The sequence below is a fragment of the Coloeus monedula genome (assembly GCF_965178545.1).
Source record: "Coloeus monedula genome assembly, chromosome: 2".
Taxonomy (NCBI): Eukaryota; Metazoa; Chordata; class Aves; order Passeriformes; family Corvidae; genus Coloeus; species Coloeus monedula.
This window is the reverse complement of record NC_138782.1, coordinates 112,715,039-112,730,701: the sequence shown is the minus strand read 5'-3', so window position 1 is coordinate 112,730,701 and position 15,663 is coordinate 112,715,039. Positions and strand designations below refer to the sequence as shown.

Here is a 15,663-nt window from a genome sequence, read left to right as displayed (position 1 = left end):
CAGGGTGAACAGGAGCGTTTATGAGCACCTGATATTTTTTGTGACACTATTTCACATTGTTAGTTGGAAGCTTGCTAGGCACCATACCCTTACATCTCTGTTCATCCCACCTACTTACCTACATACCTACCTACCTACCTACCTACCAACCTCACTTCTTCACAGTTTTTTCCTCTTTAATACATGGAAGTTTGAATTTTTAGTTAGACCTGCTTAGTTGATTCACAGCAGAAGAAGCCGGGGCAAAAACTCTCTGCATTTTTACACATTTATTTTATGGGAGATTACACAGCTGATTAACAGTTCTCAGAATAAAAAGTGTCTCCTGTTACCTCCATTCTTGTCTATTTATTGCTTTTGATCTATTCATGCCAAAACATTCTTACTAATGAAAATCATCAGAAAATTGTCTAATAAGGTAATTTAGAAGACAGTTCACATCTAACATATCATCAAAAGGCACTTAACTTGCTGTTCCTGCCTCCTCTCTCCCAATAAACACATGGTATACTAGCACTGATAAGCTGCAAAATGGTTTTGAACATCTGGGAAAAGGGCTGATCAGCTCCTGACAATTGTTGGACTCTAAGCAGACCCAGGAACAAAGGTCATGATAAATGAAACCACTGCTTTGGCTCCAAAATTGCCTCAATCATCTCCAGACAAAGCATGATTGAAATGCATCTATCAGTGGATAGCATCTGGAGAACTCTAAAAATGTTTTGATCAGAATCTGAGTGGCTTCTTTCAAATGAAAATAATTTTAAGATGCCATGGCAAATTTTTACAACCAATCACACTTTGGGCTAATGTTTCCTTCTGCAGCATTGACCTTGTTTTTCTACAGTGTGAGAAAAATCAATATAATAATGGTACTGCAGCAAAATTTAAGCTTGCTCTTGGCTTACTTTAAATAACTTCATTGTCTCCTTTCCCTCTGTCTACATCTGTTGTATTTGGCACTTCCAGTTATTAAAATGAAACCAAGTTGAAAGAAAATGTTAAATATCATGAAAAGAAACCCAGCAGCGCTTCTGTCTCACTTTGCCAGTGCTGTGGTCACCTTTACCATTTGCCAGGTTTTCCTGTTCCCAGCTGTTCTACCTGAATCTGCATGCAAAAAGAAACCCCAATTTTCTCTGAGAATATCAACCTGTACTTTGCAGATCTAAAAGAACTATTTTTTTTTTTAAAGGAAAACTCACCCTCTTCCCTCAATAATATATTGGAACAAAAGAGCCCAATGATTTACTAGTGACTTCCTTTCTTTGGTGTTTAACATTTTCTCACTCCTTAGAGTGCATTTTTGCACAAATGAGCAAGCCTGGTTATAGCAGTTCCACAGTTTCACTCCAACCTGCACTAAGAATGATCCTTTGAGAACCTTATAGGAAACTATCAACTAAAGAGAAGAAAAAACATTATTCAGCCAAAATTATGACCTTTAGTCACTTTCCACTCCCTCTGGATGAGAACCATATCCACTTGCTGTCAACCACAGCTCTGCCTTGGTCAACAGACAAGAAGAGAATTCCCAAAAGAAAAGTGGGAACAATACATTCCAAAGCCCAAACGGAGGCAGTGCTGAAAGGAAGGCAATATTTGCTCTGCCTGGGCATCTCAGAAGCATGGGGACACTCAGGCTCGGAGCAAGAAAGACCTACTCTGGGATAGGCATAACACAGAAGAGAATTAAAAAGACACAGCCTGCCCCTAGAAATTAATTTTCCTACTCCTGGCTATCCCACCAACACAAGCTTTACAAAGGGACAGATGACGCTCCATCTCTAACATCCCTTCAACATGTCAATCCCATTAAAACAAAACAAAACAAAACAAAACAAAAAACAAAACAATACCAAAACAAACGAAATTCTTACTTTGGTACTGGACGCTGGGGAGGAGTTGGCCACCAGGCTGGTGATGACATCGCTGTTGCCGGTGGTGCAGGTGGCGGTGGCCGGGGTGGGGAGGCGCGAGGGGACGATGGGCAGCGGCAGCAGCCCGGGGCGGGAGCTGCTGGTGGTGCTGGCGGCGCTGCTGCAGCTGGTGCTGCCGACGTGGTTCCCGTTGGAGCTCCAGTCCCGGCGATCCCACCCGGCACGGTAATCTCTTTCAAACCGGCTGTGGTGCCGTGACATCTCGGTGGAGGGCAGCTGCGTCTCAGAGGGAACTCGAGAGCCTGCCTGGAAGATCAAAGACAAAGAGGAGTCAGGGATGAGGTCCCAGCACAGTGACCGTACTCTGTAACCACCAGGGCAAGACCCTGTCATGCCATCTCTGCCTTAGGAGAGCACTGTTTCTCCCCTTTTCCCAGCTAAACATCAAGAGGAAGAGAGCAGTATCATAGTGAATATTGATCTAGAACACAAATGAGAGAGTTTAGACAAGTATAAGGACACAGTGGAGAGCCCAGTCCCACAGACCTGAAGAAACACCATCTGCCCAAACTCTTCAGCAAAGTAACAAGCAAAAGCACACAAACTGTGAAAAGCCAAGTTAGAAGAAAATCATGATTCAATGTTCTGACAACAGGAAACATTCCCAACAGCTCCATTTTGCAGTTTCCTCAGTAGTCTTCATATCCTTTCTGTAGCCTCCTTCCTGCACATGACACATGACCAAATATTGATCCTAAAGATCAAAGATAAAAAAAATCTACCTGCTAAATCTATCCATTTCTTCTCTATTTTCAAAGCCAAACACTGCTTCACACAGTCCCCTTTTCTCCTTTTTGCTGGACCTCCTCACCAGAAGCTCCTACAGGAGTATTTCTCTCTGTGACACCTCACCACAATGAGGATGCTCTCCAGGGCAGGCCAACATGTTCTGTCTCCTCCCATGCTTTTAGCTAGACTTAAAACACTTAATACACATAGGTGATCAAATGACCAAGTTGTTCTGTGTGATCACCCTGTCTTATCATCCCTCCGTCTTTGTTATCTACAGATTGTATCTGCCAGGTGAGGGATGTCTTAACACAATGTTGTGAGTCAAGACTCCCAACATCTAATCTTAGTTCTGATAATTATAAGTTACATAGCCCAGAGCAGTTACTGAAGTCTTCCTGGCAAGGTCTCCTAATGTGCAGAATGGTGGCAATAGTGCTATTTTCCCAGCAGAGTTCTGAGTAAGTGAAAGTTTACAGCATTTGCAATAGAAGAAACAGTAGGAATAAATGCTAAATGTATTTATTTCCATAAATAAATAATGAGTATCTAGGTCACTGCAGCACCTGATTTATTTTATTTGCATTAAATGATCCACTAAGTTCTTTGTAATAATGACATCAGGTCAGTAGAAGCAATGTTGTTTCACAAATTCTTAGGTACAAAAATGCATGGTAAGAATATCAGTTTACAAGGATTGTGGAGGGAGCCAGATCTAAACTCACCCAGAAACCTAAAGATAAGAAACTTCTTAAGAGAGATAAAACTTAGAAGTGTTATAAAATAGTGTGCCTATCAACAATGTTAGTTATTGCCCTGGTAGAAATTAAAAGGCAAACAAAACCAATCACTTCCTCAGTTAAAAATTCAATAATATAAATGTGTATTACAAAACCCCACTGAATTCCCTCCCACCATCATTATGTTCAACAAAAGACCAAACCAAGTCTCCCAAGAAGCTGCATTTTTGATGGTTACATTGTCCCTCTGCCGGAACAAGCACCTCTAGCAAGAGCCTATACTGGGGGCCACACCATACTGTTGCTGGTATTGACCACGAAATTAACATACCTCTTAACCCAACTACTTTTTTCTCTAGTAGAATGTGATGCAACATTTGACTTGGTTATTTGAGGGCTGATGGTTCTGGTATTATATTCCTCTGTCTTGTATTTTTGTGGCCATCTGATACTTTCATTCAGAAAGATAATTCTGTATTTCCCAGAGGACCATGAGAGCTCAGGTGTACAGTGACCACAGCAAAACCCAGAGACACCAGTGCTGTGAAAGGTGCTGTAGTGAAAACAGAAATTTTTCTTTCAGTAGAGGTGAAGAAAGCAAACTTTTTCTCTAGCGAAAACTATCTCAGAATAAATTCAGTACCTCAACAGTGTGTCTTTAAAGGTTAGAAATTCCACAGGTGTAACCCCGCTTTCATTTGTTTTATAACCATTTTGCTAAGTCAGGCACAAATGGAGCCTGCAAACTGCAAGCTGCAATTTTAAAATATCCTTTATTATTCCCTGCCTTTGAAAGAGTTTCTTTTTAATCCCAACAGCCTCCACTGCTGTATGAAGCTATCTTTTGTGACTGCTTGGATGGTGGCTGTCAAATGAATGCCCTTCTCCTTCCGAGCTCGAGGATCTCCGTTAGCTGTATTAGTGTACTCCCTGACAAGGCAACCAGGGAGAACCAAATCACATCTCCCCCACCCACCCACACTCCTGAGCACATCTGACATTTAATTCAGCGGAGAGCAGCAGCACACAGGCACACAAGTCAATAGAGAGCAGTTTTTGCCACACGATCCAAGGCACCCTGCCCCCAGCAATTCTACTATCAGATGAGACTGACAGGCAATTACGTCAATAACAAGCAGGAAAAAAGCCTGTGACTAAGCCACGCATTAAGAAGTTTACTTAAAACCCAACGTCCTCCTCATGAACACATCCATTTCTCAGTCCAGCTACTGTATTTCATGGTACTTCCAATGAAAAAAAGAAAGCTGGGGCTGAACATCAGTCTTTTTTATTTTCCAATACACTGCATTAAATATACACTACTTGTTTCAACATGTCATTTTTGGCTGGGTACAAAGATACTTGACAGCAACAAGATGTGCAGAAAAACCGGAGGGGATAACTATCTAATAAATGAGTATTCAACTGCTAGTGCTTGCTATTTAAAATTAGAAAGAATAGGCGATGTTTTCATAAATAGCTGCTGGGTGAAGTAAGAAATGAGTTGGGAACAGACTAGCTAATTTTTAAATATATTTTTAGATCCAGAGTTTATGCTTTGTCTAGACTATTGTTGTTGAGGATCATAATCAAAATAATAATGCTTTCAACATATTCTGTACTCCGAAGAAAAACTTCTCCAGCAGTGTGTCCTGAGTCAAGTGTAATCATCACATTCCTCTGCAGAGAACTTGACACAGGGCAGCATAAACCATCTTGAGAAACAGCAGAGACGGAGGCCAGTGGAAACCTCACACGAGCAGCAGGGACGGCAGTAGTTACTGCAGTCAGAGATCACAGAATCCCTACAGTTGAAAAAGATCTCTAAGATGATGGAGTCCAGCCATCCTCCTAACGCTGTCACTACCAGTTCCACAATATCTGATTTCAGGCTGCAATTTTCCAGACGTGTTCTTTTGATATTTTTTTTTCCTAAGAATAAACAAAATAAAATAAAACAAAAAAACCCTTTCTGTTGAGGAGACAGAGAGAAGGAGAAACGTGAGTACCTAATACTTACAAACAGCAACATCAATAGCTACAATTAATTCATGTGCTTTTACCTTTTTAAGGGAAGTTTTCCTCTAAATTGATGTGCAGGCATTTTCCCTTACCTAGCTTTAGATCCCTATAAACAGCACCGGGGAAGAGAAAGAAGATTTTTTTCCCTGGTTTTTAGACACTGCCCCAGCTAAGTCTTAGCTAATTACAGATCTACCAACCTCAGTTGTGGGGTTGATTTTTTAGCTAGCGTGATGCTCCATGCTGCCACATGTAGGAGCCAGTACTAGAGTAGATAAGCTTCAAGCTATCTGAGATATGTCTACCCTACATCAGAGCCATAAAAGCACGATGCAGACATAGCCAGCAAGAGAAAGAATGTATGATTTGTGCATCTCAGACTCGTAGTCCATGAGGAGGCATACTGCACACTGTTACTGATGAAAATCCCTCTGTACACTCAATTCAGCTGACATACTATCTTGTGGAGGTGGTAAAGTCAGTGAGACAGGCCTTCCCTCACCCTCTACTCAAGATGTAATCACTGGAGTAGCCGGGTGTCTTTAATCTTGACTAGAAAAGGAACGTGTTCCCGTTTGTCACAAAGAATCAAAGGATTTTATTGTGCAGCCAAAAGGAACAAAAACTCTCTTAAAGAGGAAAAAATCCCCCACCGTACTAAAGAGAGAGAAAAGAAGAGAGAGAAGCCCATAGAAGTTACTGGATGAACTGATAAATTCAAAGAGAGAAAGGAGATCAAATTGGTATTAAGGGAGGGCTGCAGAAAGGACTATAAGCTAAAGAAGAGAGATCGAGCAACCAGAGGTAAACACAAATCCCGTGACAAATCTGAAATGAGATTCAGTGATATGGCAAGGCAAAAAGTCCCCAAGACTGCATCACCGTGCATGTGCTACAAAAAGAATGCCAGAACACAGCCCACTTTGCTTCAGACAAGGGTTATGCAGGAGCCAGGCATGGGGATTATACCTGCACCTGACCCATTCCCCCATCATTAACTTTCAGAGAAAGATGGGCTTGGGAGGGTAGATCAGGGGAGGGTAACAGACTGATCAAACAATACCAAAAACCTTCTCAGGAGTGGGACAGGATCTCTCCCAACTCTACAGAGCCAAAACATGCAATCTAGCAGGTGAGAGAGACCATATAAGTTACTTTAAATCAATTCCTCTCAAGGGAAAATAAAATGTGAGTGTATCCCTGCTGGAGAACATGACTTTTTCTGCAACCAGGAATTTTGGAAATATCTCATACCAACAGTTTGCTCAACAATAGTATTTGAGAAAGTTTTTCTGCAAAATGTGAGTGTCTTTGGGACTCAAACTTAGGGCACTTACACAGATGAAAACATCCAGCCTCCAAATTTACCCTGAACACTTTGTCCATTTGGAAATCCTCCTACCTTCTTAGCACAAAAACACCTTCCTCCTGGTACTAATTTTTTAGCACATCTCTTATGCAAGCTCATTTGTTCCTTGTTTCCACGGCTTACACACACACACAGAGAGGAAAGGAAAAGGCCAGCGGCGTGTGAGATAGCAGCGTGCTGTCCTCAGGCTTCTTACCAGGTTCAAACAGATCATTGCTGCAGATTTATTAAACTCAAGTGGTTAACATTTCATTTTATGCTCGATACATTTAAGCACAGCCCGTCCTCCCCCAAGCCCAAAACACTCACTGTTCTGCAGAGGAAATATTTCCTATTCATGTTCCTCTAAATGACAGTCCGGCTCGAGCCTTGGAGCAGCTTTTTCCCTGCTTTCCACGCTTATCTAGTCAAGGTCTCCTTAAAGCGCCTGTCCCCACAGATATAAATATAAGGAAAAACAGGCTTTCCGCCAGTCTGAAGCTAGAGAATCAGATTTCTTAGACTATTAGTCAACTTCATTAAGTGACTTCAAAAATAAAGGTCAAGCTTTTAATTTAAATTTTTCCTGGGTAAGCATTTGTTTCTAAATTTACCTTTTAAATAATAACATTACAGAAACACGATAGGCAAGAGAGGTTGGGAGACAGCAAAGGAAGTAGATAGATGGTCATTAGGGAAATGGCAGAAAAGGAAAAAGAAAGAGCCTGAAACTTTAAAATAAGCAGCTAAATAAACTTACATGTTTTCAGACAGGATAAATGGAAGTACAGGTAAAATAGCCCATTAGAGAGCTTCAAAAGCAGTTAAGTGCATGTAATGCCTAAGTATTTTATGAGCTCCACACATAAAAGAAAAAATAGAAGAGGAAGAAGAGAGATTTGCTGGAATCAGATCTAGCATGAAGAACTGTAACTGATAAAAAGGAAGATGTGTAAGTACCTAAGCTTGAATGATTTCACATATACGCTGCAGGGGAAATGTTATGGCATGCAGTTTTATCAGAGCCTACTGACACAACAACCTCTCCCCAGGCACAGGTCTGAAGACATAATTTATGCATATGGCACCAAAATCACGTTGAAATATATCAGTATTACCATAAATTCTGGATGTAACTCAACCATCAGGTCATACATGTACACATCTTTAAGAAAATCAAAATAAAACAAGGTACTAGCAGTCCTGGCAGCTTCAGGGGCACCTCTTCAGCAATGTGCCAAGCAAAACGTTTTATTTGAGCTCAACATTTTTTATAACCCACAAAGACTTTCTCAGACACATATGGAATCACTGTTACAAGCCTACATGGATGTGACTAATCCATTATCACAATTTTTACCTCTTTTTTTCCCTGTTTGGGTGTCTTCAATGAAAGAACGCTCTGTTAGACAAAGGCAGAAGGAATGCAATCAAGAAATTCTGTAAAGCTGAACTACAAGCAGCTGTGTAGAAAGATACAATCCAGAAATATTTGAGGCAAGGAAACAACTTTATTATCAAGCAAGGTCTACTTTTGTAAACCCCTGATTTAGTCTTGTAAACAGTTGTAAAGCTCTTGTAAAATCCAAGACAAGGCAGAGAGACTTGAGCTGCTTTGCTACAATCAGATCTTAGAGAGAAGAAAAAAAAGGAAGAAAAAAAGCATCCAAATCCTAACCCTGTAAGTGATAAAGGAGCAGTAGATTTAAAAGATTATATAGGATTTAATTTTCCAAATATATGCTGGAGGAGGTGATGCTTTGGGACATACTAAAAAAAAAAATCTGAGCAACAACCAAATGGTGTCTTCTCAGCAGAAAGTTCACTATGCAAGAAGCAAAAATGAGACTTGCTTTGCTATCTCAAAATACTGTAGAAAAGTTTGGGCACTTTTTTATTTCTGAGTACTTCAGATGGATATGGAAATCTTCCCTTTAGGTAAGTAAAAAGATAAACTAGACTATCCAAATAAAAAAGAAAAACCCAGCCATGATGCAAGTGAAACCATACCTTACAGTTTCTTTCCTTCACAGCTGACAGAATATGACCTTCGTAAATAAGGGGTTCCTAAAAAATATCTAAATCTCTATGTGTATGTTTTATTACTAAGCTTCTAGGAAATTTATCTTCAATATGATAACTTCCTATATATAGTAATTTGCTTTTTAGATACTAATTTTTTTTACAATCTGAGCAGAGTGGGTAACACACCCTTCAATTCATGAAACATGAGCACTGGCAGGGTGAGAAAAGTTCACAAAGATTCAGAGTGGTCCCAATGCTGACACTGCTGGAACAAAAGATGAAGACAAGTCCTGTCTTGAATCCTGTTCCTTGCCAAACCTGGACACACACAAATTCATGAAGTTTACAACAGGTGCAGGGGTTTCCTTCTGGGGATGCTCCTGACCATACAAGTTTCTTGAACTATTCTAAAAGGCCACTATCCACATCCTCATACTCATTGTCAATTATAAATTGATAGAAAATATGTCAAAATATACTGGTTTGGGATATGTCTCTGGATAAAATTCCTAACTCCAGGAGAAAACTACTAAATCTATTTCTCTCCAGGCTTTTATTGGAAAGATCTTCCAGCTGATCTGGTTCTCCCCCACGGCTCTGTTGCAAACCATCCCTACAACCTTACAAAAAACAACTCAGCACAAAATTCAACCCTCACCACCCTCCAGACCCCAAAATCAATTCTAGATGCCACTTGCTACAGATTCTTGGTTTTTCCAAGGTGCTTCTAGAGGAACAAGACTGGAATTTTATGCAGCAGTTTTGTAAATGAAATTCCACCAGAACTTTACACAAAGGCATAATAACTTCCTCAGATGTCTCCGCAGGGTCCAGGGTAGCTGGCAGTGTCTGGAACCCAGCCTTGTTAAAAACGGAGAGAGAAAAAAACATAACATCCCTCTGTAACACTCCTGCTTGCAAAACACTGCCCAAAACATCGACTTCCCTAATTAAATGATCTCATTAGCATGAAAAGCAAACGAAAGAAAACCAAATGCCAAGAGCTGCCGTGTTAAAGGCCAGTTCATGGAGGGTTTGTGCAGGAGGCCTTGCATGGCAGAGCCAGTGGCCAACACCTCAGCACAGGGGCTGGCAGGATGACAGCTGGTGGCCACAGTCCAGGGGTGCCTGCCGGGGACAGGTGGGGATGGGAGACAGGGGCACGACTGGATTTCTTCTGGGGAAATGGGCCATCTTCTCAAAATGCATTAAGTGGCTGCCAGGACCTGACATACCTAATCTTGCCTAAGACTTCATAGTTAATAAAGCAGAAATGTAGAATAAGCTACTGTCAGTGTTGCCAAATGTCACAAAATAAATCACTCAAAATTTAATTAGCAGGATTTTGGTTCTTTTGGGGATGGTTTCTTAGGTGGGTGGGGGGGGGGGTGGTAGGAGAAGGTGACTAGGTCTTCAAATTACATTTTGGACAAGGCAGGAGAAATTTCCTTTTATTTACTGCTATTCTCAATTTTCCAGGCCCTGAGAAAGACTGATCAATCAGTCAAAACTATTATAGGAGAAAGCTCCCTGCCAAGGTAAGGGTTAAATGCAGCATATTTTACGACATAAGATCTCTGGATCACCTGCAGTGCTGCAAAATGCTGTAATAGAGAAAACAAACTTCAAATTTCCCTCTTAGAGAATATTTTTGGATCATCCCTCCCTGTCATTGTTCATATTTAAAAAGCTTCAGCCAGCACCAGGTGAATAAATTTTCTCTTCCACGACTGATGTCCTCTGACCACACAGAATCTTCTGACACACATTTTGTTAAAAGGAGACCTGTATCACTCCCCCAAATCAAGAGCACACGTACACTTGCAGCACGAAACAGTCCCTAACCATCTGGTATATAAAAAGAGCTTATTCCATGCAAAATGCTTCAGGAAAAGAAAAAAAAAAATAAAGAAAGAAACATTAAATCAAAGAATCAGAGTCATTTAGGTTGCAAAAGACCTTTAATATCACTGAGTCCAACCATTAACCATTGCCAAGTCCACCACTAAACCCTAAGTGCCACATCTACATGTCTTTTAAACTTACTGAACATGAGACCTGCACAGCCCATAGCAACAGGCACCGTATAAAGGTGCAGTTATCCCAATCCTCCAGTAACAAAGTGAATTCCCAGAGACTACACAAGATCCCTGACCCAGGGGAGTAACTACAGTTTTTCCAGTTTCCAGTGCCCTAAATGTGTGACTGTCACTAGCCTCCACTCACAAAGCCTCACAAGCTCACTCTTCACTTAAGGAGACACCTGTATTCTTGCCGTACTTTCAGAGGTCATGGAGAATCTGGAGAGGAGTTTCTCTGCATATTTCCATCTTTTTTGCTTCGTGGCACTGGTACCATTAGTACCGGTCCATCAGTACCAGGCAGTCCTTTTCCTGGCTGGAAATATTGGGCTGCTCACTCACAGAAACCTGGGGCTTTTGGATCGAAACGTTCCCTTCTCAGTGTATGTCACTGGAGTTGGCCAGAGCCCACGTTATCTGTCCATCTGGAGTCACAGCTCATCACCTCTCATGGCCTAACCATGTTTCATAAAATGGATTGACTTTATTTTCAGCTGGTTCAATAGAGTATCACTTACATCCACTTGCTATTTTTGTTTTGTTTTGAAAGGCGATGCGTCAAGAACCAGACGGACAGTGCCACCATCCTAATGAATTAATACCACAGTTAACTGCATCTCTGCTTGCTCCTCTGCCTCTTAAAGCTATTCCTGTTACCACTTCTTCCACCACCCTTTCTTGCTTCTCACTTAAAAATGCCCCAAGTGACTCATGTTTTATCTTTTCAGCTGTTGGATGAAGGCTGTGTGCTGAATGCAGGAAATCAGTGGCCCACCTCTTCTAGGCCAGAGGTCTGCAGCTTTTAATTAGCTGTTTTAGAAATAACAGGATCAGATAAGAAACAGATAATGAACCACTCACCATATCCCTCTCAAGATATGTTAGGTGATGTAGAACCTTTAAATACTACAGAGAAATCAAATCATGTTTGGCAAGCACTTTTTAAAATATGCATTTAGGAATACCAAGAATCTATTAAGAAATAACTTGAAAACTACTAGATTTGCAAGTACTGGCCAAAATGTTTGCATTTTATTCTGAATAGCAATAATTCATTTTCATTCCACCAAAGCTGTCAAAAACTCTACATGCAGTCTTGTAGAGAGGCTGTTATATACATGCCAAATGCCTGTATAGCAAACATCTGGACTTGCTTCTGTTCCAGTATTTGCCAAAGCATAAGTCTATCTATTGTTTTTTCTTGTGACTTTTATTTTTTTTCTCTCTCTGCTTTGCCTCAGGTCGTTTCTCTTAAAATGAAATCATTAAAACAGGCAGAAAGAGTGGAGGAAGGAGGAGTAAGAAGAGCTGTAGCATCTGAGTAATCTTCCAGTGGGACTAATTTTACTAAGTATTTGTGCTAGTGTTACCAGTCAATCACTGCAAGTATTATTGAGAAGCAAAAAAAATAAAAATTAAACCATATCTAGGGGAGAATATTGGCATAGAAAAAAGGAAAAACACGTATGCTGTTCTATAAACTAGAAGCTCCATTTACTGAAATGTCCTCAATATCAATATAAAATGTATTAACCTAAAAACCCAACTTGCTGTTCCCTTATTTTGCATTCATTTTACATCCATACCTCTCCGAGGCAACAGATCAGAATGGTGCATTGCCTTCCCCTCAGGCCAAGTGTAATAAACAGGCAGGTGTAATATAAGGCTGCAGTGTCTCAGCTCTCCTCCCCAGCAATTGATCTTCCAGCCCAATGGTGTAATTCCGTCTTGGTAGCTCCCTTCACATGCCTCATTCCTGATCGGTCAATTATTTCAAATCAAGCAGAATTAAAGTGTTATTTTTGTGAGGGAGGATGATATTCACCAGTGACCAACGTGAAACTAATAAACTAATTTCCCTTCACTGCCTTGGGCAAAACAGAAAAAAACAGGTCTATGGGAGAAAGACAGCAGCTGTTTCATCAGTCTGTTGCCCAAATGTGTTTGCCATTTACTATCTTTAAATTGAATTTTTGCTCACAGGACAATTTTGGGAACAGAAGACAACAAAAAGAAAACAACAATAAAAGGCAGTGGTGAGAGTATATGACTCTTCAAGACAGAGATATGCAGTGCAAGCTTCCTGAGAGGAGGGGACAGCACTCTGCTGTTCTCTGAAACAGAGCGTATTCCTCCTGCCAGTAGCAAATTTATCCAGTAGATGTCAACACCAGCAAAAAATATGTGTAAAGCCAACCTTAGCAGCAACAGTAGTCACTTCAATTTACAGTGGCGCATCAGGGGACAGTTTAATATTTGGTAGCATCACATATTTATTTGCTACTGTCCCATCCCTGCATCTTCCTGAACAGATCCGACCTGGCTCATCTGTCCATAAACATATGTAGAGCAAAATAATTTGTTTTTCACTTTCAGAATAATTTTGTCTGGTCTGCTGAAAAATTGCTGATGAGTATGTGATTACTTTCGGATTGGATCAGATGAAATTTTTCCGAGGAGGAGCAGGGAGGAGGGTGGGAAAAATACTATGTGGTGCAAAGCGACTACTAGAAGCAAAATCTTCATAGTTACTAAATATAATCTGAAGAGGTCTGTTCCCTACTGACCTTCCACTTGCGTGGTTAAGCAATGCAATGATTTCATGGATTTTGCTCCTTCCTCAAGAAGTTCTCAGCTTACAAGAGTGACCTGCGATTCCCATGCTGACCCCAGGTCAACAGATGCTTGTTCCTGTGAGGTGTTTTCCTTGTTTCGCAGTACACCAAGGACAGTCTGTTGTAAGCCTTTTAGTGTTATTGTAATTCAAAAGACTGCATTTGCTGACAAGTTTTAACCATGCAAAAACACAAGGCCATTGCTGTTGACACTTTAAAATCTACTATTAAGATCTGACTGTTTGAACACCTTGTGTGTAGAATCTGAAGTACAGATTTCTGTTTCCTTTTTGTTTATTTTTAGATAAACCTTGTGTTTCTACTCTGCAGTGTTTGCATTTGGCTGCTGAGCATGCAGTAACTGCAAACATTATATGCATTGCTTAGAGACACTTTGCCTCGCAGCCCATCAGCTTTTTGGAATAGATGAAAAGAGAAGGGAAATAACAGATCATTTTCCTGATTGATTAATCTTTCTTCACATTGCCATTTCCCCATAAACACGAGAAGGATAACCAAAAGTATGTTGTGACATCTAATAGCAAGACGTTGAAGCAAATTATTTTAGTACTGCTACAAAACTTACTACGGAGTTTGTTTTCAGAGATCTAAAACATAACAAGGAGATATAAATGAATATATTATGGAGACATCACCATGAGCAGTTATTCCTCATGTGCAAACCTTACAGCTTTTATGAGAAGCATCCATCCAGTAATGTAGCTGCAGCTTAACTAATCAGTCTGGCTTAAAATTCAGGCTCTCTGTGAGAGCACAAGCACTGGTCAAAGGCTGAGACTGCGAATTACCGTCATCTAAGCAATTCTTCTTCAACAGAAGCAGGCACGGGAAGATCAGGCACAGGTACTGCGCTCCCAGTAAATAATCCAAACAGATGATGGCACTTGAGAGAACGAAGTCAGAGCTCTGATCACCAGGGAAAAGCATCAAATGCCAAATCCAGCCCCCTGAGGCACGAGGCGCCAGCAGCACATCCCCTTTTGGGAAGCCACGTCCTGCTCCACAGCTCTGGGTGCCGGCATGTACTACTCAACACAGAGCCATAAACAGTTTGGAGATAAGACGCATATCTTATGAGGCACACCGCAGATTCACAGCCAGGGATGAGCAATTCTTTTAATTACTGTCAGCATTTTTTGCGAATCCCCGTCTCAAAGAAGCGATAGAAACTTTTGATTTGCTGTGACACCTTGATTGCCGCACAGATGAGTCACCACACCACTCCTGTTAGTCTTACGAATTTATAGATTTTTAGGCCAAAAAGCGCAGGAGGCTGTTACAATCGCTCTGCTCTGACTCTGAACAGCACAGCTCTCCTGTCTCATCCAGCAGCCTGCCTGCCAGGCACAAACACATAAAATTGTAATACATGCCTAAGCTTGCCTGTAAGCACCACAACAGTTCCCTCTCAGAAAACCCCGAAAAAATGTAAAATCATTGATCACTGAACTCATGTACCTGTCAAAACCTTTCTTTCTAGCAGTTTCTCTGACCTGGGGAGGCTGAAGGGATGGTGCCAAAGGGGGAGGCAGGGGTGGCCCTGTGCATCTCACAGCCAGTTCCGTGTCCCCACTGCAGGGAGCCACAGAGCCCCGCAGCCAAACTGGTGGGGCCTCTGTGAAACATTCCTAAGAAAGGGCAGGAACGCTTCACAGGCAATGAGGAATAAGGAAAAAAAGTGTAAGAAACAGCCCTGTTGAGACCAATGTCAAAGAGAGAGGAGGGGGAAAAGGTGCTCCCAGTACTGGAGCAGGGGTGACCCTGCTGCCCATGCATGGAAGCTGATCATGGAATCATCGTAAAATGGTTTGGGTTGGAAGTGACCTGAGAGATCCTCTATTTCCAACGCCTCTTGCCATGGGCAGGGACACCTTCCACTAGACCAGGCTGCTCCAAGCCCCATCCAACCTGGCCTTGAACGCTTCCAGGGACGGAGCATCCACAACTTCTCTGGGCAACCTGTGCCAGTGTCGCACCACCTTCACAGTAAAGAACTTCCTAATATCCAATCTAAACCTGCCCTCTTTTAGTTTAAAGTCATTACACCTTGTCCTATCACTACATGCCCTTGCAAGACGTCCATCCCCAGCACTGTTTTTTTTCCCCCAGATATCCACAGTGCAGCCTATGCAAGACCTCTCC

General features: G+C 41.4%; 1 protein-coding gene across 1 annotated transcript in view; it reads right to left on the bottom strand.

The window, feature by feature from the left end:
* Nucleotides 1-15,663, bottom strand: part of KLHL29 (kelch like family member 29) — a gene marked incomplete at its 3' end in the record, with an annotated part of 389,918 nt that overhangs the window by 238,877 nt on the left and 135,378 nt on the right. The window contains exon 3 of the mRNA XM_082277061.1: nt 1,881-2,186. Within this exon, the coding sequence (XP_082133187.1) occupies nt 1,881-2,141 (261 nt within the window). The 5' untranslated portion in view covers nt 2,142-2,186. The remainder of the gene's footprint in view (nt 1-1,880; nt 2,187-15,663) is intronic.